Source organism: Lactuca sativa, chromosome 4 (assembly GCF_002870075.4).
Source record: "Lactuca sativa cultivar Salinas chromosome 4, Lsat_Salinas_v11, whole genome shotgun sequence".
NCBI lineage: Eukaryota > Viridiplantae > Streptophyta > Magnoliopsida > Asterales > Asteraceae > Lactuca > Lactuca sativa.
The window spans coordinates 49,589,288-49,614,167 of record NC_056626.2 but is presented as its reverse complement, the minus strand read 5'-3'; the positions used below and the strand labels follow the sequence as shown (position 1 = coordinate 49,614,167).

At 36.5% G+C, this 24,880-nt stretch overlaps 1 protein-coding gene across 1 annotated transcript; it reads right to left on the bottom strand.

The window, feature by feature from the left end:
- Positions 1-2,766: 2,766 nt before the first annotated feature.
- Positions 2,767-3,909, bottom strand: LOC128133190 (probable carboxylesterase 17). The gene has a single exon (XM_052770218.1). It carries the CDS (start codon positions 3,850-3,852, stop codon positions 2,860-2,862), a length of 993 nt encoding a protein of 330 aa, XP_052626178.1. The 5' UTR covers positions 3,853-3,909; the 3' UTR covers positions 2,767-2,859.
- Positions 3,910-24,880: the final 20,971 nt, after the last annotated feature.

The following is a 24,880-nucleotide window of genomic DNA, read 5'->3' as shown; positions in this document are numbered from 1 at the left end:
TGACCATGAGTAATGTTATGTCATGGTTTAATTTATTATGTGTGACTAAATAATTGAAAGTATCTCAATAATAACAAATTCACGTGGTTTTTAGATGAAAACTAGTCATTATAAAAAAAATGTATGTGCATCTATAAAGAGTATATAGTTACAATTTTTGGACAAAATGTTTGATTACAACAACACATTTACCATATTTTTCATAAATTGACATGACTAAAAAATCAATAAACAATCTTTCAAGTGACTAAATAATAAGTACGACCACACTAACAATAAACTCACGTGACAGTTGTATGAGCAATAGTTACAATCAAATATTGTTTTTTTGACTAATTATCTACATATCGCCAGTTATGAAATTAATTATTTGTGGCCATTTTGTGAATATGATTATGTTCACCGTAATTGCATGTCTGCAAAAGATACCTAATAGTGTTAATAAACTTTTAATTGTGTGACAGTTTATTAGCAAAACGCCACATTGAAACAAAATGTATGTCGTCGGTTGGTGATAAACAGTCACTACAATTGCTAAAAATGTATCTACTGACGGGTTAACGCCATAATATTGGATAAACCGATTGATTTTAGCAACAAAATTCCCCACCCAATAGCAACACTTTTATAATACGGCCACATTTTTTCATACAATACGGACACTATATTTAAAGTGACCATAAGACTCATACGATGATGTCACCTTCAGTCACACTTTCAGTGAAAAAATAAAATGTCACTATATGTATATGGTTACACTTTTATGGTGTGTCTGTAGGTCATTTTTATACTAGTGTTAGTTAATACTGTTAGGAAAGAATATTTATAATATTCAGGATTCTGACTTAATAAAATATATGTTTCAGGATCTTTACTCCACTTTAAGATCCAAGATCCTAGACATGTTTCAGGATCTTGACCTCTAACAAAATGGAATGACCAAAATACCCTCACTTTGACAAGTAAAACCTATGTTAACGGGGAAGAACCAATGTTTTAAAAACCGGTTTTTTAGTTGAACCGGTATGGTGACCGGTTTCCGGTTCAACCGGTTCGACCGCTGAGTAAACCGGTTTTTATAATTTTCATCTATTTTTCGTATTTTCACACACATACCTACATACACAAATCAAGAATATGATGTCCATACGTTCAAACATTAAAATACACATGAAAACAAGTTGTAGATTATTCTAAAAATATTAAAATAACTCATAACCATAAGTTTTACATCAATCTACGTGGATTAAAAAGAAAATAAAGTTCTAGATGAATATAAATGCATCAAAAAACTTCATAGCATTATCATATGCTTTTATTTAAAAAAATTCAAATAAATGTGGAAAAACTACTAAAGTTTATTATGCAAAAGGTTTCAATTCCATATATTTTTAGTCAATTTAACCGGTTCAACCGGTTTAATTGAACCGGTTCAACCGGATTTTTGTAAAAACCGGCCGGTTCGATCCGGTTTAGAAATAGACATAAAACCGGTGATAGTTGAACCGCTCCCTTCCCCGATTTCCGGTCCAACCGGTTCGACCGACCGGTTCAAACCGGTTTTTAAAACATTGGGAAGAACAGACGGAGGTTAAGGCATTGAACCAAACTTGCAACAAAATAAAAACTTTCGACTTGTGGTAATAGTCCAAACCTTTTTGGACCAAAGTAGCATTTTCAACAAACCACGGGGACTATTTTTGCATTTTTGTCAAAAAAAAAAGACATGATGCTATATTAAGACTAAGAACAGAAGAGGAGCATAGAAAGATAGATAATCAATATGGGAATGTAATATATCAAAAATAAAGAAAAGATGTAAGCGTTCCACTAGTTTTAAATTTTTTATTCTGACTAAAAATTTAGAAATTAATTTCATTCGATTTGATCAAAATTATTTATTGTTTTTGTCTTATCCATGCCAAATACCCTCTTAAGAGTCTTTGTTCCGTTGTGTCTCATCTTATACCATTTAATAGACGCTATCTAAAGAAACAAGTGTTGCAGTTAAGGATGAACTTTGGAATTGGGGATATCAATTTTTTTCACTTATTTCTATTTTTATTATTATCTGTTATTATTTAGCTTTGTGGAAGGTCTTTGAAGAAATCAGTTCCATATGCTATGATAGAGAAGATACTATCGACCTTATTAACTCCCCTATCCTATTTGTATAAGGCTACCATAATGTTATTAGAATTTTTATTGAGTTAAATACCATCAAAATGAGCCCATTCGGGATATTTGTGTAGTTCTTTTTGCTTGCTAATTTTGATAGAATTTGATATTAATAAACACGATGAGAAGATTATATTATTATCATTTAGTTTAAATACCCGATTAAAACTTTTTTTTCATAGAAAGGTCTTCTGTGATTCCAACCATCATGTAAAAAGATTAATTGATATCAATGTCAGACAACCAAACTAATTATTAGAGTGTCCACATCGTTTTCTTTCATTTTTTTTTTTGCAATAACACATAATAAATTTTACATGCCACGTACACATTCTTGTTTCAACTGTTGCAAGTCTTTCAAACAATGCAAGTGGCTAATCATATTATATTATTACTTTTTGATATATATATATATATATATATATATATATATATATATATATATATATATATATATATATATATATATATATATATATATTAATTGTAGATGGACTTTCAATATATTTAAAATGGAATAAATATATTAAAATGGAATAAGGAATATCAAGGTCTTAAACTCTTAATTAAGAGACTAAACTTCAAAAGTGGTCCAAATGACTAGATTAATTATTAAAACTGAATTTTATTCACTATGAGAGAGAAACATAATATATGCATCCATACTATATAACAATTTAATTAGTGGTTTCCAATGAAGTGGGAGATCCCTTGGATCAGTTTACGAGTTTCCTCGGAGGTTTTTGGGTCCAGATCAATGGCGATCTTATTCAGATAAAAGCTATGTCCAATTCCATTACTCACAAACAACTCAACCTTCTTCCCAGCTTTCTTCATCTCTTCGTAAAACTCCATCTCCGTATCTATCACCAAGTCCTCCTCCGCCACACACAGAAGATACGGCGGCAAATCCACTCCCTGCAGCACCTCTCCCATCGGACATGTTATCGGGTGGTCTCTGGTGCTTCCCATCGGCAACCCCAGTTTCAGAAACTTATACAACATGTCCAGAGTCAGAAACGGAGACTCGGGTTTTTCCAACTCCGACTTGCTTTTCACTGACCTGAGAAACCCCGGGTGGATGGGGATCGCTCCGGCGAGTCTCAGTGGATAGAGGTTTTCTCCGGCTGCCCTTTTGGCCACCTGATGGACAATGTTCCCGCCGGAGCTGTCTCCAATGAGGAAAACACGGTTGAAGTCTCCATGAGAAGACAGCCATGGTTGGTGTACTTTTCCGTCGGCCAAATCTTGGAGCCAGAGAAGGGTGGAGTAGGCGTCATCTATGGCGGCAGGGAGGCGGTGCTCCGGTGCAAGACGGAGGTAGGTGCTGACAACGATAGCTCCAGCTTCACGTGCAAGACGAGTATAGGTATTATAGTACATGAACCAATCCGCCTGGCTGATGCAAAATCCTCCACCATGAAAGTGTAGGATTATGGGAAGCTTTCCGGAATCGGGTATCTCCGGGAGATAAACCCTGACGCGAAGATCCGAATCTGGATGGGTGAAGAGATCATGGGTTGCAACGCCATTGATGAAATTGTGGTGCGGTGGGACGGGATCAGACATGAACTTGAATTGCGGTGGTCCTGTCCATGTCCGATCAACAAAACCGTCGTTGTAGACAGCGAGCCAGCCAGAAACTTGGTCGACGATTGATCTTTGGAACACCATTTTTAATTGTTTCGAAAGTAGAAGTGAAGGTGGAATGGTGGATAGATGATATCTGTGTCGGGTCTTATATAACAGTGGAGATGGTGGGTAAAGGCAAAGCAGTGGAAATTCTTTGAAGAAAACAGTTAAAGACTTAAATTATGGAGTCAACTGCTGCCCGTTTGAAAGTTCGTACTAATGTCCCTAACAAAATTATTTTTTGTCCTAACGTAACCCCACATCTTTTAAAAAAGTTATCCAGTTATGTATTACTATAATTTTAGTTTTTTCATACCAATAAAAATTATTTTACGTATAATGGTAAAAAAAAAAAACAAAAAAAAAACAATGGTACAACAAAAACGTAACCGCATAAATTAATTTCGTTCAAATAATAAATTAAAATAGTAAAAAAAAACCAATTATCATATTTTGTGTAAGAGACTAATAGTAAAAAAGAAATTAAAATTAAGATTTTCTTTTCGGATTTACCAGAAGGAGTAGGCTTAGACCCAGGGACAGTTTTAAGGGGTTCCCGGTGTGGCACCGGCAACCCCTAACTTTTCTGGGCGCAGTGTTAAAATTTTTGATTTTTTGATTTTTTTAACTGTTTTCCATGTATCGGCAACACCTATTCATCCCGGCAACACCTACTATGTGTTCCTGCGTCCGTCCCTACTTAGACCATCGGGGTGTGGATATTTCTTCATTGTTGTATCCTATTTGTGATGTGGTTCCGCATGATCTTTCTCATTTGTTCTTTGCACGTCATGTGGCTCAAAGATCTTATGATCCAAATGGCTAGACGGTGGAGTTTGGTTATTCCAAAAAAAATTTGTTATGCAAAGTGGTTGATCTGGTTCTCGGTTTATGATTATAGGGAGGTGTTAGGAGTTATTTGGAAGCTATTTCTTCTTCGTTGTGGTGGTATATTTGGGTTTTTAGGAACGCTCAGGTATTTACAATTATAAATGTAAATGTGACAATTCTTTTTGATAAAGTTCTTACTGGTCTTTTTATGGTGTAATTCTAAAAATAGAAAAGACATAAACTTGGTTGAATGGTTTCAAAATTCCGACTATTATTTGATTGTTTTGTTGGTTGTCTATGTGTTTGTTAGACTTTTTTGTGATAAAATCTACCATTTAAAAAATAAAAAGACTACAGGAAGCGAGCATGATATGCACTATGATTTCTCATTGTGGCTATAGCACACGTCGTCCCTGATAGAGGGGCGGACGTGGCAATTAGATTCCACATCTCTCTTTCTCTCTCTCTCTCTCTCTCTCTCTCTCTCTTGTTTAGGGGTGCAAACGAGCCAAGTTACTCGCGAGCTACTCGAGATCGGATCGTTAAAAGCTCGACTCAAAACCGATTTTAAACGATCCCGAGCCGAGCTCGAGCTTAATATTAAGCTTGTTTATTAAACGAGCTCGAGCTCAAGCCTATGTCACAAAGCTCAATTAGGCTCGCGAGCCTAAACGAGCTCAAGCCTATGTCACAGAGCTCAAGCCTATGTCACAGAGCTCAAGCCTATGTCACAAAGCGCAACTCGGATTAACTCCACTACAAAATCAATCAAATGCATAACCCATTCTTAAGCCGAATTCAATCCTTTCAATTTTGTTGCATAAAGTCAACCTATAATTGTTTTGGTAAAAAAATATCAACCAAAGTTTATGAGAGGCTGTGGTGTTGCAATCAATGAGAATTTGAAAATGAAAAGAAAGTGACATGAATGATTTACAAAGAAAGCCCTTTATCCTTGCTAGGATCTCTGACATAAAATATTCGGGGTTGATAATGATCATCTGCTTTGTTTAATCTGATTAATCGAAATGTAAATTACAGAAATGGGTTTGAGAATATTAGTACTAGTGATTCGGTTGTTATCGGTATCTGTTGTGTGATTATACATGTGTATTTATAGCATAGTTTGAGTAACTAGATGTCAGATATTCTCGAGATCCTGTTAAAAAAGCGCTTGCATGTTGCCTTGGCTTGGTGACTCCAGATTTTAAGCTTTGACTGGAGTGATTCTTCAGTATGATGCGTAAGAGACTAATGGTAAAAAAGAAATTAAAATTAAGATTTTCTTTTAGTGTTTACTAGAGAAGGAGTAAGCTTAGTCCATCGGAGTGTGAATATTTCTTCATTGTTGTATCCTATTTGTGAATGTGGTTCCAGATGATGTTTCTCATTTATTCTTTGCATGCAGGTCATGTGGCTCAAAGATCTTATGATCCAAATTGCTAGATGGTGGAGTTTGGTTATTCCAAAATTTTCTTGTTATGCAAAGTGGTTGATCTGGTTCTCGGTTTCTGATTATACAGAAGTGTTAGAAGGTATTTGGAAGCTATTTATTATCCGTTGTGTAACATAATTAGGCTTTTTGGAACGCTCGGATTTTTGCAGTTACAGATACAAATGCGACAAATCTTTTTGATAAAGTTGTTTCTCGGTCGTGACAATTAGATTTCATCTCTCTCTCTCTCTCTCTCTCTCTCTCTCTCTCTCCTTTTAATTTCTTCCCGCTTTTTTAAAAATTCAATTATTTTCACATTGTTTCCATTTTATACCATGCAACTCGGATTAACTCCACCACAAAATCAATCCAATCCATAACCCATTCTTAAGGCGAATTCAATCTTTTCGATTTTGTTGCATATAGTCAACCTATAATTGTTTTGGTAAAAAATGATTTAAGAAATATCAACCAAATTGTATGAGAGGTTCTGGTGTTGCAATCAATGAGAATTTGAAAATGAAAAGAAAGTGACACAAATGATTTTACAAATAAAGCCTTTGATCCTTGCTAGAATCTCCGACATAAAATATTGGTAGTCGATAACAATCATCTGCTTTGTTTAATCTTATTAATCGAAATGTAAATTACAGAAATGTGTTTGAGAATATGAGTACAAGTGATTCGGTTGTTATCGGTATCTATTGTGTGATTTATACATGTGTATTTATATCCTAGTTTGACTAACTAGATGTTAGATATTTTCGAGATCCTGTTGAACAAGCCTCTGTATGTTGCCTTGGCTTGGTGACTCTAGAATTTAATCTTTGACCGGAGTGATTCTTCAGTATAGATGCGTCTTGTGTTTACTATTTCTACACATGTGAATAATAAACAAGAAATATATTCATTAATATTGTTAGGAAATAATATTGGTAATATGTAGGATCTTAACTTCTTAAAACACCTGACTCCACTTTAAGATTCGAGATCCTGGACATGTTTCAGGATCTTGACTCTTAACAATTCCCCCCAAATTATACTTGTAAAATGTTTGACTTAATTTCAAATATTTAAAGAGTATAATTCATTTTATAATTAAATTAAGATAAAGATTTTGAAATTTAAACTCTAACGGATAAAATTTTATCCATTCATTGGGAAGGATTATCATGTCATGTCATTTCTCTCAAGCATTAACAACCGTCTTTAAGGTAAATCTCGTGCCTCCTTCTCTCTTAATTCTCCTGCTTTCTTTTTTTGATACACGGGTAAAAAGATACTTCGTTCGCGCACAAGCATCCTTGCCCTTTTTATGTGGATTTTGTTAATCAAAAAATCCTGAAGTATTAGGAGACATATTCTTTTGACAACGACCACATTGAATCTTCGAAAATGAGTGGGGTTTTTCCTGGTGATACTATTTTCAAACTTTTCGATGCTCACGCGTAATCGGATTTTGTTTCCCCTACTTAGGTTTGCTTCCCCGAGTATCCCTTCTCCTTAGATTTGATCTATCCTTTCTCCAGTGTCGTTTCTGAATTTTTTGAGGTAAACAAAATCTCTGATATCCAAACCATGTATGCGCTCTGGAAGGTCCTTTTTTAGATTGATCGATTGAATCAGTCCAAGGGTCTTGACATGGGTTTGGCTAAACTAACCCATGTTTATGATCTTCAAACTTTTGGATCTTCTCGTTTCCTGTTCAAGGTTAAAACCAACAAACCACATCTAATTTTGAAATCAAAACAAAATGATGGTGCTTGGAAAGAAAAAATTTTCTTTATGAAACAAGAGTCTATCTCCAATGGTGATCTTCTGCCAATGAACTAGGTCAAAAAGGGTAGGATTTGATTTATTTTGTTAAGGATCCTAAAATTCAAAATTTCTTATTTTTTTCGATTTTATGCAGTCACTAAGTTTGAAGAACTTGTTCCTACCCCTGAAGAGACTAGAGAGAAGATCAAGAGCTTTCTCGCTTTGCCTAAAGTTGAAAAATCATTCAAGTTTGAACAGTCTAGTTTTCAAGAAAGTTCATGCACCAGTCTCCCAATGTTTATCGGTAAGGATCCTCTATTCATTTATTCTATTTTGAGGATCTGGAACTTACGAAGATCCTTTGTAATTTTTAGGATCCAAGGCTACATGTTCCAACGCTCGCTTGCCCTTTCTGAGCTTAAGGAGGCCATGTCTAGTGGTCAACTCGTGGTCAAAAAAGGAAAAAGAATTCCTCTTCTTTACCTCCAAAAAAGGCTTTGGTTGATATAACCATAAAAACCCATAGATCTAGGAAGAGAAAACCATCTGAGATCCTCGATCTTATGTAACGCTCGTTTCTAGTACGTATTTGATCTTCGTTTATGCCATTTGAATTATTGACTCGACGAGTGGCAGCCCTGACTCGTCGAGTAGATGCGAGGTTGGGACGCGGGTTTAAGTAATCTACTCGCCATGTCTGCTCTTGGACTCGATGAGTAGGCCAGTCTGGATGAAACCCTAATTAAAGGGTTTGCATCCTATTTAAACAACATTATGAGCTCCAGGTCCAGCCTCCATCACCTCCAGAGCATTACTTTCGAAACCCTAATTCCCTTTTGGCAAACTTAAGCTTTTTAGTGACTTGGAGGGTTTTTGGTGTATTTGCGTATCTAGTAGAAGAGTTGGAAGGAAGAAGGACTAAATCCAGAAGCAACATCAGTTCCTTTTCACTTTCAGGTAATCAAGCTCAAAACTTGACTTGTGGTTTTATAGATTTTCTCCTTTGCCCCTTTTTGGAGTTTTGGGGTCAATAAGCTTGATCCTTAAGACTTGGACGTCCCAAGTCGATTCACCTTAAGATCTAAACTCTTGAACCGAGTTCATGGGATAAAGATGCAAGCCTTATGACCATATTAGCCCATTTACCTCTTTGGACCTCTTTTTGGGTCCTTAAAGCTTATACTTCCATGCATGCACGTAAAGTTCATAACTTTACGTGTTAGATCGACCTTGGAAGCCCAGATCTACCTTTTGGGAAAGAGTTGTACAGCAGAAATCGAGCTTTAGAATTGGACAATGGTCGACTCGACGAGTTGTTCTTGCAACTCGGAGAGTCCGGGGCTTGAGTCCCCAATCTGTTGTGGTTCAAAGGAGCCTAATTGAGTATTAGCAGAGGTTTAGAAAGGTCCCAAGGAGTGTTTCGACGTATTAAGGCATAGCCATAATATGGAAATCATGGGACTCAACGAGTGAAAGAACACACTTGGTGAGTCTAAGGCAATCTTCTTACCCACAAGATCAGACTCGGTGAGTTGTTCATACAACTAAGCGAGTCGTAGACTGGACGTGTTCATATGATGAAGGAGGACTCGACGAGTTGTTCATACAACTCGGCGAGTCAGATGAAGGTTGACTTGATGTTATTATTGAAGGAGGACTCGCCGAGTCTTTGCTAAACTCGACGAGTAGAGTCAGGTTGGGGAATAGAAGAGAGGATAGGGACTCGGCGAGTTGGCGACCCAACTCGGCGAGTCAGGTCAAATGGCAGTTGACTTTGACCAGGATAAGGACTTTGGCCAGGGGTAAAATAGCCACTTTACCCTAAGATTAGTATCAGTGTTTGACTAAGTGTCTTTATGGGAATTGTAGCCGAGGAGTTACCGGAGCAGTAGTCAGACATTTCCCGCTCAGCATTCCAACAATCAGCCTTACGAGGTGAGTTTCCTTCCAGTAGGAACGGTTCTACGACCACAATGCCGACCCGTTTACCCGTTTAAATAGCAGTAGTTCCGGACTGCGGTCCGATGTCGGGGTGGTCCCGAGAAGTAGTGCAGTATGTTTGATGTCTTTGTGATTCAGGCATGGCTATGTGTTATGTGTTCCAGACTGTGGTCTGATGCAATATTCAGTATATGTGTTATTGTTATATGCCATGATTATGTTATTCTATGTTTAGTCTGTTCCGGACTTCGGTCCGATGTAGTGCGCAAGGCCCTAGTTAGTTTCGGACTTCGATCTGATGCAGTGGGCAAGGCCCTAGTTAGTTCTGGAGTTCGGTCCGATGCAGTGAGCAAGGCCCTAGTTAGTTCTGGACTTCGGTCTGATGCATGGGGCAAGGCCCCAGTTAGGTCCGGACCTCGGTCCGATGCAGAGGGCGAGGCCCTAGTCAGTTCCGGACTTTGGTTCGATGCAGTGGGAACGACCCAGTATGTGCTATATATGTTATTGTATGGTATGCGGTAGTTTAGGGGAGCTCACTAAGCTTTGTGCTTACAGTTTCAGTTTTAGTTACAGGTACTTCAGCTAGCGAAGGGAATGGCTCGGGATGATGGCATGGCACCTACCACAGTTTTAGCCTGGGAGTTAGACTCTGATATTTGACATTTTTTGTGATATGAGACATATTTTATGATATCTTGAGATACATGACTTATGGTTTTCCTATGTGATATTTGAATATTATGGTTTTAGTATGTTTTCAAACGAAATTTTTGGCTTGTAACTTTGGGATGTTTCATCTTAGCATGGAGAGCCTAGGGGTAAAACAGGCTATAAAGAAGCCAATCTCCTTCTTACAAACCTTAATCATCTTTGAGTTCTTTTTTTAATTGATTTTAGTTTACTAATTATGATCTCTCTTAAGTTTTAGATCATGTCTCCCGATTTACTGAAGATCTGAGGCTTAGGGCTGAGGAGGCGGAGCGCACCTTGAAGAAGCAGGAGAAGATCTATCAGGAAACTAACAATGATCTCTTGATGAGGGTAGAAAAGTTAAGCAAGGAGAAGGAAGAGAAGGAAGAGGAGCATACCCAGGTGATTAAGGACGCGATCATTGAGCTTAAGAGCAGTAGCGCCGAAGCTGTTTGGGAGGCGAAGATCAAGATGGCGGACGACATGTAGAAAAGAGATGCGGGATCTTGGAACGTGGCTGGTTGGCATGACGCCTTGGCCAACTTAACTGGAAAGCCAATTAATGTCAATAGGGATCCGGTGGGGCCAGTGGAGAAAAAGAAGGATGGAGAAGAGGAAGAGAAGAAGGAGGAGGAGGCGGTAACTCCAGCAGGTGGTGATCAAACCTTGGGTAGTATTTAGGTTTTATAAGTTAAAAACAATCTTTAAATTTTGTTTGTAAACAATTTAATATTTTAGTTGGTTGGTGGGCAATCCTTTTAATTTCTATGCTTTATGTTTTATTATTTAATCTGTGTGAATGGTTTGGTTGTAGAAATATATAGGTTCAAAGTAGATTTGACTAAGATTTTAGCTTTTAGAAAATTTATTCGGATCTTAAAATCTAATATAGACAGTATTTTGATCAGGATCTTGAAATATTTGGGATCCTAAGGTTTGCCAGAGATAAAATTTATTTAAAAAGTCTTAAGAGTTGTAGGAGAATCTTTGGAATAAAAGGAACTATTAAAGATAACTTTCTCTTATTTTAGGGATAACTTCAAGCGTAGTGTTTTAGTAAACATAGATTAGAAGATAAGGATAGATAGATACTGGTGATAGCTTTTAAATTCTCTTCCTTAAACTTCAACCAGAATTTCAATTGTCTTTTTTGAACTCTTCTTCAGAATTCTTTAAAAATCTTGAGACTTGAATTAGGGAGGATCCCTAAAAATACATTCTTGGGTAAAATCCCAACTTAGATTATACTGGGGAAAATCCCTACTTAGACTGTATTAGGGAAGATTCTAACTCATATTATACTACAGAAGATCCCAACTCAAATTATAATGGGGAAGATCCCAACTTACATTATATTGGGGAAGATCCCGACTTATATTTGTTGGATAAGGTGTCTAAGTCCATAACTATTTCTGGTAAGTACTTGACCCGACCCGACATGGTCCATTTGGTTGCATGGCACCATGCAATTGGATAAACTAAATGAGAGAAATAACACATATGGTTTATTAATATATTATAAGTTCTAATATATTAATAATATTATTTAATTAGTTTTGATCAAGAATTAGTTTAGAATTAATTAAGTGATCAAAAGATAACTAATTAGATATATGGGTAGATTAAGTAAATCTTCCATATCTTATATAGTGGACTAAGATGATCCATGGATTATCAAGTTGGGTTCGACCCATAAGATGCTCCATGGAGGTAACCCATGGATCAAGAAATGAAGAGTCATGGAACATTAGGGTTTACCTAATGCAACACACTATATAAGCAATATAACTCTCCTCAAAATCGGCTACACTAGGAAATAAGAGGGCTTGGCCGATTTTGCATGTGTTAGAGTATTCTCTCAAGTTTATTCTTTGCATTTGGTGTTGTGTGAAGCATTTGAGGCATCACACTTGAGGTGCTAGGCTCACAAGGTTTCAAGGAACACTTTCAACAACAAGGTATGTAGTTCTATCTTTTATACAAAGAAAATTGTACCCCATGTATGCTAGATAGGTTCATAACCTTGGAAAACAACTTTGCATGATTATTAGACAAACATAGATCCAAGGTTATTAGGGTTTCATGTACACTTAGGAAGTGTTAGAATGCTCAAACCCCATCAGTGGTATCAGAGCCTAGGCTTGTTTGTTTGTTATTTGTGCAAAATTGTTGAAAAAAGTCGATATTGTGCAATCTGCCTGATGAAATCGCCGAGTCCATGGGGGGACTCGCCGAGTTCATGTGTAAATTCATCCTACTCGCCGAGTAGGTTCATGCACTCGACGAGTAGGAGCCTCAGAATGCAGGTTTTCGACTTTTGTTGCTGGAAATGGACTAGAAACATTACCCTAAACTGTTTTGGTACTTGAAAACTTGTTTTAGATGGTGTAATGTTCATGTTAATCCATTTACAATGACAATTATCAAAAAATAAAAAGTTTTAAGTGTAATTTTTGATTAATGAAAGTGTCCATATTCATGTTCTTGATCTTATGATGTTTAGATGATCATAGGAATTGTTTGTAACATATGTGGTAGATTAATTCATGATCACTATGTGTTTTAATGGAGTCCATAACTTGTCCTCAAGTTATGGAAAACCAAAAGTCACTTTGTTTTTAAAACCATTAAAAGAACACATGGGTTATAAAAATGAAGAGTCTTCATTTTTAATACTCTAATTAACTCATAAGTTACAAGAAATGAAAAGTTTTGAAAGTTTACAAAACTTGCCCTCAAGTTTTGGAACAAGTATAGTCTTGATTAAAACTTTAGTTCCAACCCTTATACTTATTATATTATAATTTAATAATATATATATATATATATATATATATATATATATATATATATATATAGGTATGTATGTATGTATGTATAAGATCAAAGTCGTCTTACCGCTAGTACGCCTCATTCACGAAGCCAGTCTATAAGGTGGGTATAAGGTTGTTGCCTATAAAATGGCAACTTAATGGGTGTCCACTCTCACCCACCGCTTGCTTGACTGGTGGAGGGTCGTTAGCCGAACGGGTAGGACAAGGTCTTATAAATTCTCATTAAAAGTATAATGATAATTATAAAGTAACTAAATGTTTTATTAAATTCCCAATCTTAGTTACTTTAGGAAAAATGTGAATAAGGTGCCAATCCATGAAATTACACTTTACACTTTGTCTAAGTCGTTAGTGGAGCGTGTGTGGTTAACCGGCACACTAACTTGAATTTAACAAGGTAGGTAAAGGGTGACTTAATGTTTATCATAGTATTGATGGAGCGTGTGTGGTTAACTGACACATCGATTGAGGGGTAATACATTAAGGGTGCCAAGTAATTTGCATGGTTACTTCACACCTCATTTTGTGATCCTCGGCATCGCAGTCACAAAACTTGGAGGGCACACTCGAGATTGAAACATGCCTTTGAAAAGTTCATTGAATCTCAAAAGAATCTAGGAGTTTCTAAGAACCAAATTAAATATTTTTTTAATATTTCGGCTTTGGTGGAAATTGGTGAATCGTCATTCACCTACCTTTCAAATATGTTATTACTTAGATTACGGCATACCTCTTCTAAGTATAATATATTGTGATTGGGTCCTAGCCTTAATACTAAATTTGGGTGTTTTATTAAGGACTATCTCTATTTCTAAACTAAACTTTTCTTCTTTTCAGATGTCTGCAAACACTGCTGCTTCTGGCTCTAATCCTAATGGCTCCTTTTCTCTAATGAACTTGTGTGGGAAAGTCACTTTTGATGGATCCAACTTTAATGAATGGATTAGAAACATCCGAATGATTACCCGCTACGAGGACAAAGAATATGTCCTCGATAAAGGAGCTTAAGGAGATTGATGAGACAGTTGCTACTCCTCAAGAGATCGCTGACTATAGGGCACATGAAAGGGATGCCACCAAGGTGGCATGCATCATGATGGCCACTATGATAGCCGACCTCCAAAAGTCCTACGAGGACTTCTACCCTTTTGAAATGCACCAAGATTTGATGGAAATATACCATCAAATTGCAAGACAAGAGAGGTATGAAATCATCTCCTCCATGATAATAACCCGAATGAAGGATGGTGAACCCATCACGGCCCACATGCAGAAAATGCAAAGATTTGTGGACTGCTTGCTGAAGCTTAATGTGAACTTCCCTGAGGAGCTAGCAATAGATATCATTTTGCACTCCTTACCTTCATGTTATGATCAATTCCACATGACATACCACATGAACAAGGAAGAGGTCACTCTCAGCAAACTTCAAGGACTCTTAAAGACCGCGGAAAGTGGTCTTAAGGGTAAGGCAGTTGTTACTACTCCTACTCCTACCAACTCCGCCCCTATCTTGGCAATCGTGAAAGGACGAGGGAAGAAGAGAAAGAGTTCTTCGAAGGGTACCAAGGCTAGGACCCTTGATGGCTCTTCTTCAAGTGGAACCAAGAAAGGTTTCATCACTCCTTCTTCTGACCCAAAAGAGGCTGAATGCTTCTATTGCCATGAAAAGGCACATTGGAAGCGGAACTACCCAAAGTACCAGCAAGATGTGAAGGATGGGAAAGTCAAACCCAACCATGCAGGTATTTACACTATCTTATCTAATAACTCACCCATTCTAACTCATGGGTCCTTGATACCTGTTGTGGTACTCATATATGTTCTGATCTACAGGGACTAAGAGGAAGAATAAACTTGATAATGGGAAACAGGAAAGCTTCACCTGTCACCAAGATTGGAGTTTATACTTTATCGCTAAGTAGTGGGTTTAGTTTAGATTTGAATAAATGTTGTTATTCACCAGAAATGGCAAGAAATATTATTTCCTTTCATGCATTGTATAAACAAGGTTTTACCTTTTCATTTGATAATGAAGTTGGTTCGATTAATGCTTTCTTTAATAATATTCTTTATTTTAAAGCATTGTCTTGTGATGGTGTGTATGAAACTGTATCTATGGTTGAGAACTTAGGAAATAATGTTTTGTGTATTGATTCTCTTCATAATAATAACTTGGATAAATCATCATTATGGCATTGTCGTCTTGGACATATAAGAAGGAAACGTATAGGCCAACTCCAAAAGGATGTAGTCTTGGAGTCATTTGACCTAAAGTCAGATGATAGTTGAGAATCATGGAAAAATGACAAAGTCACCCTTCACAGGTTCTTGTGAGAGGGGTGAAGGTTTGTTGGACCTTGTACACACGGATGTTTGTGGACCATTCAACCATGCCACAAGGGATGCTAATCGTTATTATTTGACTTTTACTGATGATTATAGTAGATATGGATATGTCTACTTAATCAAGCATAACTCAGAGACTTTCGAAAGGTTTAAGGAATTTAAATAGGAAGTTGAGAATCAATTGGGCAGGAACACTAACGGTAAAACGACTTGTTCTTATACATATATATAATTAACTATTAATGTTATAAATAGTATAAGTGTTGAATTTTAACTTTTAAAATTCTAAGTGTTGGAATTAAAGTTTATTAAAGTGTGTGAAACTTTTCCAAATTCCAAAACTTGAGGGCAAGTTTTGAAACTATTCAAAACTAATTAATTCCATGATTTATGTGTTTAAAGTAGTTTTCATCCAAAAACTCTTCAAGTTCCATAACTTGAGGACAAGTTATGGAAGACTTTAAACTAATAATAGAATTACTTTTCTTTATTTTATAACTTATGGAATTAATTAAGCTTACACTTTATTTATATATTTATTAATGAAGTGACTCTTGAACCTCCATAACTTAAGGACAAGACTCTTCATCTTTTGTAACCATCCAAGACTTTTCATTTCATAACTTATGAATTAAAGGTTCATAAAAATGAAGACTCTTCATTTTCATGTAACTTGTGTGTTTTAAGTGTGTGTTAAATAAAAGTGACCTTTGGATATCCATAACTTGAGGACAAATTATGGACTCCATTAAAACACATAAATGATCAAGAATTAATTCTAAACAATTCAGCAAATAATTCCTATCATCTTCTAAATTCATAAGAACATGAACATGATCATCAAAATTTCAAGAATTATATGAACACATAAAATCATGGAATTTTGATTATAACTTTGAAATTGGTCCACCATCATCATTACCACATCAAAAATAGGTTTTATGAGTCCAAAACAGTTTAAGGTAATGATTCTAGACCAATTCCAACACCAAAACTCGAAGATATGCTGTCTGGGGGTCCAACTCGTCGAGTGCATGAACCAACTCGCCGAGTTGGATGAGTTTTGCCTTGGACTCGTCGAGTCCCTTCATGGACTCGGTGAGTCAGCTGTGCAGACAGCATAAAATCCTCGATTTTCAGCAATTTGCATCAAGTATTCAAACAAGCAAGCCTAGGCTCTGATACCACTGTTGGGTTTTGAGCAATCTAACACTTCCTAAGTGTGCATGCAACCCTAATAAACCTTGGATCTATGTTTGTCTAAATACATGCAAAATAATAATTTTCCAAGGTTTATAACCTATCTAACATGGCATGGGGAACATTTCAACATAAAAGAGTTAGAAGAGATTACATACCTTTTAGATGAGTTTGGTTCTTGAGGAGTTTGAGGGCCAAGCACCAATAGTGTGAATGCCTCAAATGGAATCACAAAACACCACAAACTCTTGGAAAACTTTGAGAGAGAATACACACTTGTATTTTCGGCCACACACAAGCACACACACACTAGTTCACTAGTTTCCCTTGTCACACTAGTGGCTATTTCATGCAACATAAGCATGCTTATATAGTGTACATGATTAGGGTGAAACCCTAATAACCCATGACTTTTCCTTTCCAAGGATCCATGGGTTAAAAGCTCCATGGATCATCCATGGACTTCCATCAAAGCCTATCCCATTAACAAATGAGTGTTAGCCCACACCATATAAAACCAATAGCCCATAATCTAATTAGTCTTCCTTTTAATCTCTAAATTAATTCATAATTAATTTAAGACTAATACTAATTAAATAACATAACTTCATATTAATATATTATAACTTATAATATATTAATAAACATATGTGTATAACTCTCATAAAATTATCCATAAATAGTTCGGATGAGATGCAACCCAAATGGACCATGCCGGGTCGGGTCAAGTATATACCAAATAAGTTATGGACTTAGACACCTTATCCAACAGGAAGTAGATATGAAGTAAGACTATCATGAAGTTGGTTGTAGGTGTCAGGATATAAGAAAACACTTCATGAGTGCTCATAAGTTCTGAGTATTGGAATCAACCCATGCTCACTGGAATCACTTCATGGAATTTTATCTCGAGTGATCGTGAGACGGTAATATCATATAGGTCTTCAAACCTAGAGATATGATTTGTTGCCTATGAATTGATTATGCATTGATTGTACGAAAACACATTGGTAACTCGATGTTATAAAACGTGCTTTTGTGTATAATTCAACTAGTAGTAGAACAAACATATGAGTCGAAGTTTATCTGTTCCTTCTTGGATTAGAAGCTGATATCTGGGCCCCTCGATGATTTTGTTTTGACCTTTGTACCGGGCCCGGTCAGAACTAAGTTAATGTGTTCAATTAAGTTCTTTGTCAAACAAATCGGGAATCGGGAAACAAACTGCTGGACAATAAGTAAGACATTGTTCCATGTAATTGTCCGGCTGATATCTAGAACAGAGGATTATATGATCACTTATTTTAAATGGCGTATCAACATCTTCTCAGTTCCGAGAGACCTTGAAAGAGCTACGGTTGCTGATTGGTTCCTGAAGTATTACTGTGATAGTTATTAGACTTATCCAAGTGGGAGACTGTCGGATAAGGTGTCTAAGTCCATAACTATTTCTGCTAAGTACTTGACCCGACCCGGCATGGTCCATTTAGGTTGCATGGCACCATGCAATTGGATAAACTAAATGAGAGAAATAACACATATGGTTTATTAATATATTATAAGTTCTAATATATTAATAATATTATTTAATTAGTTTTGATCAAGAATTAATTTAGAGTTAATTAAGTGATCAAAAGATTACTAATTAGATATACGAGTAAATTAAGTAAATCTTCCATATCTTATATAGTGGACTAAGATTCTCCATGTATTATTAAGTTGGGTTCCACCCATAAGATGCTCCATGGAGTTAACCCATGAATCAAGAAATGAAGAGTCATGGAACATTAGGGTTTACCTAATGCAACACACTATATAAGCAATATAACTCTCCCCGAAATTGGCTACACTAAGAAATAAGAGGGCTTGGCCGATTTTGCATGTGTTAGAGTATTCTCTCAAGTTTATTCTTTGCATTTGGTGTTGTGTGAAGCATTTAAGGCATCACACTTGAGGTGCTAGGCTCACAAGGTTTTAAGGAACACTTTCAACAACAAGGTATGTAGTTCTATCTTTTATACAAAGAAAATTGTACCCCATGTATGCTAGATAGGTTCATAACCTTGGAAAACAACTTTGCATGATTATTAGAAAAACATAGATCCAAGGTTATTAGGGTTGCATGTACACTTAGGAAGTGTTAGAATGCTCAAAACCCATCAATATTATACTGGGGAAGATCCCAGCTTAGATTATACTGGGGAAGATCCCAAATCATAAGATAATATGATAATGTTATAAACCGTAGATTAACACTTAGGATCTTAACATATGTTAAGATGATAAAAGAGGGTTTCCAAGTCACTAAAGCATGAAATGATCCCCTTATCCACATTCCATATTTAGATATCGTGCTTCCAAGTGGGTGTGGAAACCCAAACGGGAATGAAAGAGGTCATTAACTATTTAAACCTTAGAGGCTATTAAGTACCCTTAATCGCAGGAGAGATGATCAATCTCTATTCGTTGTTTCCAAAATCTTTAAGTCTCTACATTTTGAGAAAGTTAGCTTAGGGTTGGAGTTAGCTTGGCTAACCCCCCTCCGATGGTTAATTCAATAATGATCTTGAGAAAAAAAACAATCAAAAGGAAAAAGTGAGGGTAAGGAGTAGGTGTGTACCTTGAATTTGTTGTAATGGAGTGTGATGAACTTAACTTACATGAAGTATGCTTTGAGGTGTATAGCATTCTAGGATCTTGACAAGATACTTCATTCTAGAGTAGACATCTAATATGTCCCTTTTTTGCTTCTGAATCAATGAGATAGGGTCCTTCCCACTAGGGTTCCAGTTTACCTTCCTTAGAATCCTTGTCATTTTGAAAGGCCTTTCTGAGGACCAAGTCACCTACTTGGAATCTTCTGATCTTTATATTTTTATTATAAGTTTTGGCAATCCTTTGTTGATGGGCAGCGATACGGATCTTGGCGAGTTCCCTTAGTTCATCAATCATGTCAAGATCCTGAGCCAAGATCCTATTGTTATTATCTTGAGTCTAGAGTTGGTATCTTGCCATCGGAATCACCACTTCAGCTGGAATCACGACTTCTGCCCCAAACACCAAGGAGTATTGGGTTTGACTTGTTTCCACCTTTATTGTAGTTCTATCTAGCCATAGATACGAAGGGATGTTCTTCAACCCATTTCCTTTTCTTTTAATCTAGTCTCATTTTTAGGTTGTTAACTATTGTCTTGTTACTGGATTATGCATGTCCGTTAGCTTGAGGGAGAACTGGGTTGGACATTATCATCTTGATTCCCTTACTAGTGCAAAAGTACCAAGTTTTTTCTAATGAACTAAGATCCATTGTCACATATGATTTCTGTCGGGATCCCGAATCTAGTCGGGATATTCCGTTTGATGAATGAGACTACTTTTTTATCCCTAACTTGAACAAAAGCCTCAGCTTCGATCCATTTTGAAAAGTAATCTATCACAGTCGGCATGAAAACTTCTCCACCCTGTGCCTTAGTCAATTTGCCGACGATGTCCATCCCCCATTTCATGAATGGCTAAGGAGAAATGATGGGGTGTAGAGGTTCTGCTGGTTGATGAAGGACATTGTTATGTCTTTGGCAAGCATCACACTTCTGAGCATGTAAGAAGGCATATTTTTTCATGGTTAGCCAATAGTATCATTTTCCTAATACTTTGGAACATAAAGATATGCCCCCAATGTGGTTTCCATAATCCCATTCATATATATCGTTTAAGACTTCCATAGCTTCATGATCTTCTAAGCACCTTAGATATGGTCTTGCTATAGATTTCTTGTATAATACTCCTTGGATCGTCACAAAGAGTGAGACCCTCATTTTCAATGCTTGGTCACTCTTTTCTTCCGGATCGTACCATTCTAGAGGTATTTTATGATGGTTTGGATCCAGGATCTTATATGTTGTTGCAGATCCTAAATGTTTGGACCAGGATCTTTAAAATTAGGACCCTTATTATGTGAACTATTAGGATCTTGGTCTCTGGTGGGATCTTGAGGGAAGATCCTAAATTGGCCAGTGTGTCTGCTTTGGCATTATCTTCTCTGCGAACTTGGTTTAAACTAAAATTTGTAAATTCTGAGGCTAATGTTTTAATTATTTGAAGGTATAATGCTAATCTTACACCTTTGATTGCATAGGATCCATTGAAATGGTCAGTTATTGATAGTGAATTGACATATACCTTTAGATTCTTGATCTGAAGATCATTAGCTAGTTGTAGCCCCATGATTAGTGCTTCATATTCCGCTTCATTGTTAATTGCTTCAAATTCACAACTAACTTCCTAGGGTAGGATCTCCCCAAGTGGCAATTTTAGTATGATCCCAAGGCAAGTTCCTCTAAAGTTGGATGCTTCATCTGTAAAGAGTATCCATCCCCCCACGTGTTCTTCTTTCTGAAGTCGTTGAATTTCTAATTCTACCACATGTTATAGGTCATCACTAAAATCAGCCACAAAATCCGCTAATTCTTGTGACTTAATTGCCGATCTTGCCTCGTATTTGATGTCATACATGTTGAGCTTCACTGAACACTTAGCCATTCTACCTAAAATTTCCGATTTTTGCATGACATTCTTGATAGGATAGTTAGTTTTGATGTGTATATTATGAGTTTTGAAATAATGTCTTAGTTTGGTAGAAGTTGTAACTAGTGCAAGTATTAATTTTTCAAGGTGAGAGTACATGGTTTCAAGATCCAAGAGACCTTTACTTACATAGTAAATATGATGTTGATCTCCATAAGATCCTTGGCCAGGACTGCACTCGTGACATTGGATGAAACTGAAAGATAAAAGAGGAGTGGTTCCCCATATAGTGCTTTCACCAACAACAATGTTGAACTTAAATATATTCTAAGTTCTTGGAAGCCATCTTCATGTTCTTTGTTCCATTCAAACTTCTTGTTTCTCTTCAAGATATCAACAGAATACCTCTCCGAGGATCTTAGATGAATCTATTCAAAGCTGCCACTCTTCCTGTCAATCTTTAAATATCCTTGGTTGAAGTTGGGGATTTTAGATTGACTTTGGATTTGATCTGCTCCAGACTTGCTCGCATTCCCCTCTTAGTGACCATGTAACCAAGGAACTTGCTTTCCTTCATTCTTAAGTGGCAGTTAGATGGGTTTAGCTTCATGTTGTATTCACCTAATATGTTGAAAGCCTCTTCAAGATCCCTGAGTTGATCTTCAACTTTTTTGGATTTGACCACCATATCATCAATGTATACTTCCATGGTGCCCCCCCCCCCCCCCATTTGTATTTGAACATAAAATGTACTAATATTTGATATGTTCCACCTGCATTTTTTAATCCTATAGGCATAGCAATATAGTAATATATACATGTAGGGGTTATGAAGGCAACATCTTCTTGATCAGATGGTTCCATTTGTATTTGTTGGAACCCAGAAGAGGCATCCATGAATGTTATTAATTCATGGCATGCTGTGGCATCTATTATAGAGTTGATATGTGGCAAAAGGAAATGATCCTTAGATCAAACCTTATTAAGATTCATGTAGTCCACACATACCCGCCATTTTCTGTTCTTCTTTTGTACTACCACCACGTTGGCCAACCACCTTGTGAATTTGAATTCTTTAATCATTCTTATCTTAAGAAGTTTTTCAACTTCCTCTTGGACGATTTGGTTCCTGTTAGGTTCGAACTTCCTTCTCTTTTGAAATATAGGTCTGAAAGAAGGATATATATTGATCTTGCGAGTTATAATTTCTTTGCTTATACCTGTCATATCTTTGTGTTTCCATGCGAAAGTCTTTTTCTATCCTTTTGGAACTTCACTAGGTCTTGCTCAATTTCCTCAGGTATTGAGGATCATATAAGTACTTTAGCATCGGGATCCACAAGATTTAAGGGAACTTCTTTTATATCTTGTTCTTCTGCTTCTAATACGTCGTGTGCCATTTGCTTTAATTGATATGCTTTTCTCTGTACTGTGTAGGGCTTCATTAAGGTTTTATATCATTTTTTGGACTCTTTTTTATCACCGATAATCTTCACTATCCCCCAAGGGGTAGGCATTTGACACATTGGTGGTATGTCGATGGTATTGCTTTCATGTCATGGATCCAGGGCCTACCTAATATAACATTATAGGTCTTGCTCAATTTCCTCAAGTATTGAGAATCCTAGAAGTACTTTGGCGTCGGGATCCTCAAGATTTAAGGGAACTTCTTTTATATCTTGTTCTTCTGCTTCTAATACATCTCATTCCATTTGCTTTAATTGATATGCTTTTCTCGGTACTATGTAGGGCTTCATTGAGGTTTTATATCATTCTTTAGACTCTTGTTTATCACCGATAATCTTCACTGTCCCCCAAGGGGTAGACTTTTAGACGCGTTGATGATATGTTGATGGTACTGCTTTCATGTCATGGATCGAGGGCCTACCTAATATAACATTGTAGGAAGACAACGAATTAATAACACAAAATCGTTACTTAGAGTTTACCTATTTGATATAGATAGGTAGTTTTATCTCTCCAACTATATGCTTCGTTTCACTGTTGAATCCTATTAATACTAAGGATTTTTGGATTCTCTTCGATTCTAGGATATTTATCCTAGTCAATGCGTCTAAGAGTATGATGTCTACTAAGGATCCTCCATATACCAAGATCCTTCTAACAAAGTGATTAGCGATGTAGAGAGTTATCACCAATCCGTCATGGTGAGATCCTATGTGTTCTTTCTATCTTATTCATCGAAAGTGATTTCTTTCTCGCTTGTTACTGATGTGTTCTTCTGGGGCTTTCATCTTTCTCCTCCTTGTATACCTTAGTGTTTCTTTTCACTGCAGAGTAAGAAGTTCCACGAATATCCGAGCCCCCACAAATAAGATTAATTACCTTAGCGTGTAAAGGAGGGGATCCTAGTTCTTCCTGGATCTTCATGGGATCTTGCTCTTTTTCTTTGGATGTTTCTTTCCTTCTTCGTAAGATCTCTTTAAGATATCATTTTCTCATGAGATAGCTAATCTCCTTCCTAAGGGCTATATAGTCCTCAGTGATGTGGATAAAATCTTCGTAGTATGCGCACCACTTAGATTTGTCTTTCCAGCCACTTGATTTTTCTTCTTTCCTTGGCCACCTTGCTTTTTCACTATGATCATACATAAAAAAGATCATACCTGTAACATCCACAGAAAAACAATAGTCAGTGATCCTGGGGAATTCATTTTCCTCTCCTCCATTATCAAGGGCATTAAACCTATGATAATTAGCTTTGGAGTATGGTTTCGTTTTATAGGGTATTTGGGTTAAGGAGTCGACCTTCCTATTAGGATTAATTGTCGTATGAGTTTGAAGTGTTGTTCCTCTTATGAATTTCCTTGTCTTCTTCTAGTCTGATGAATCTCAATACTCTACTTCTTACTTCATCCATTCTCTTGCATGGGGTCATCACAAGATCTTCATAGAAAGGAGAATCTTTCTTTAGGCCCATCTTAAAAGCTTTTACGGTAGTGTCCATGTCAATATTTGGACTGTTCAATGCTTCCCTGCCAAACCAGCTTACAAAATCTCTAAGGGATTCTTTAGGATCATGGACTGCTCGATAAAGATCACTACTGATTATTTCGAATGTCTTGCTACAAGAGAACTGATTAATTAAAAAGGTTAACTAAATAATCAAAATAACTAATGGAATAAGGAGGAACATTGAGAAGCCATTTCAAGGCTGATCTTGTAAGGGCTGAACAAAAACCCTTGCATAAACAAGCCTCTTTTAGGTGCGATTGAATGGGAATGATTTCCATCCTTTCTCTGTATTGTGTTATGTGCTCTTTAATATCTATAGTTGCATCATATGGTTTCATGTTGTTGACTATGATCTTGTTATTGGATTATGCATGTCCGTTAGCTTGAGGGTGATCTGGGTTGGACATTATCATCTTGATTCCCCTACTAGTGCAAAAGTCCTGAGTTTTTTTTTCTAATGAACTAGGATCCATTGTCACATATGATTTTTGTCAGGATCCCGAATATAGTGGGGATATTCTGTATGATGAAT

Bases quoted from the DNA above. Each gene is read 5' to 3' on its own strand.
- LOC128133190 (XM_052770218.1), bottom strand. From the start codon at position 3,852: ATGGTGTTCCAAAGATCAATCGTCGACCAAGTTTCTGGCTGGCTCGCT.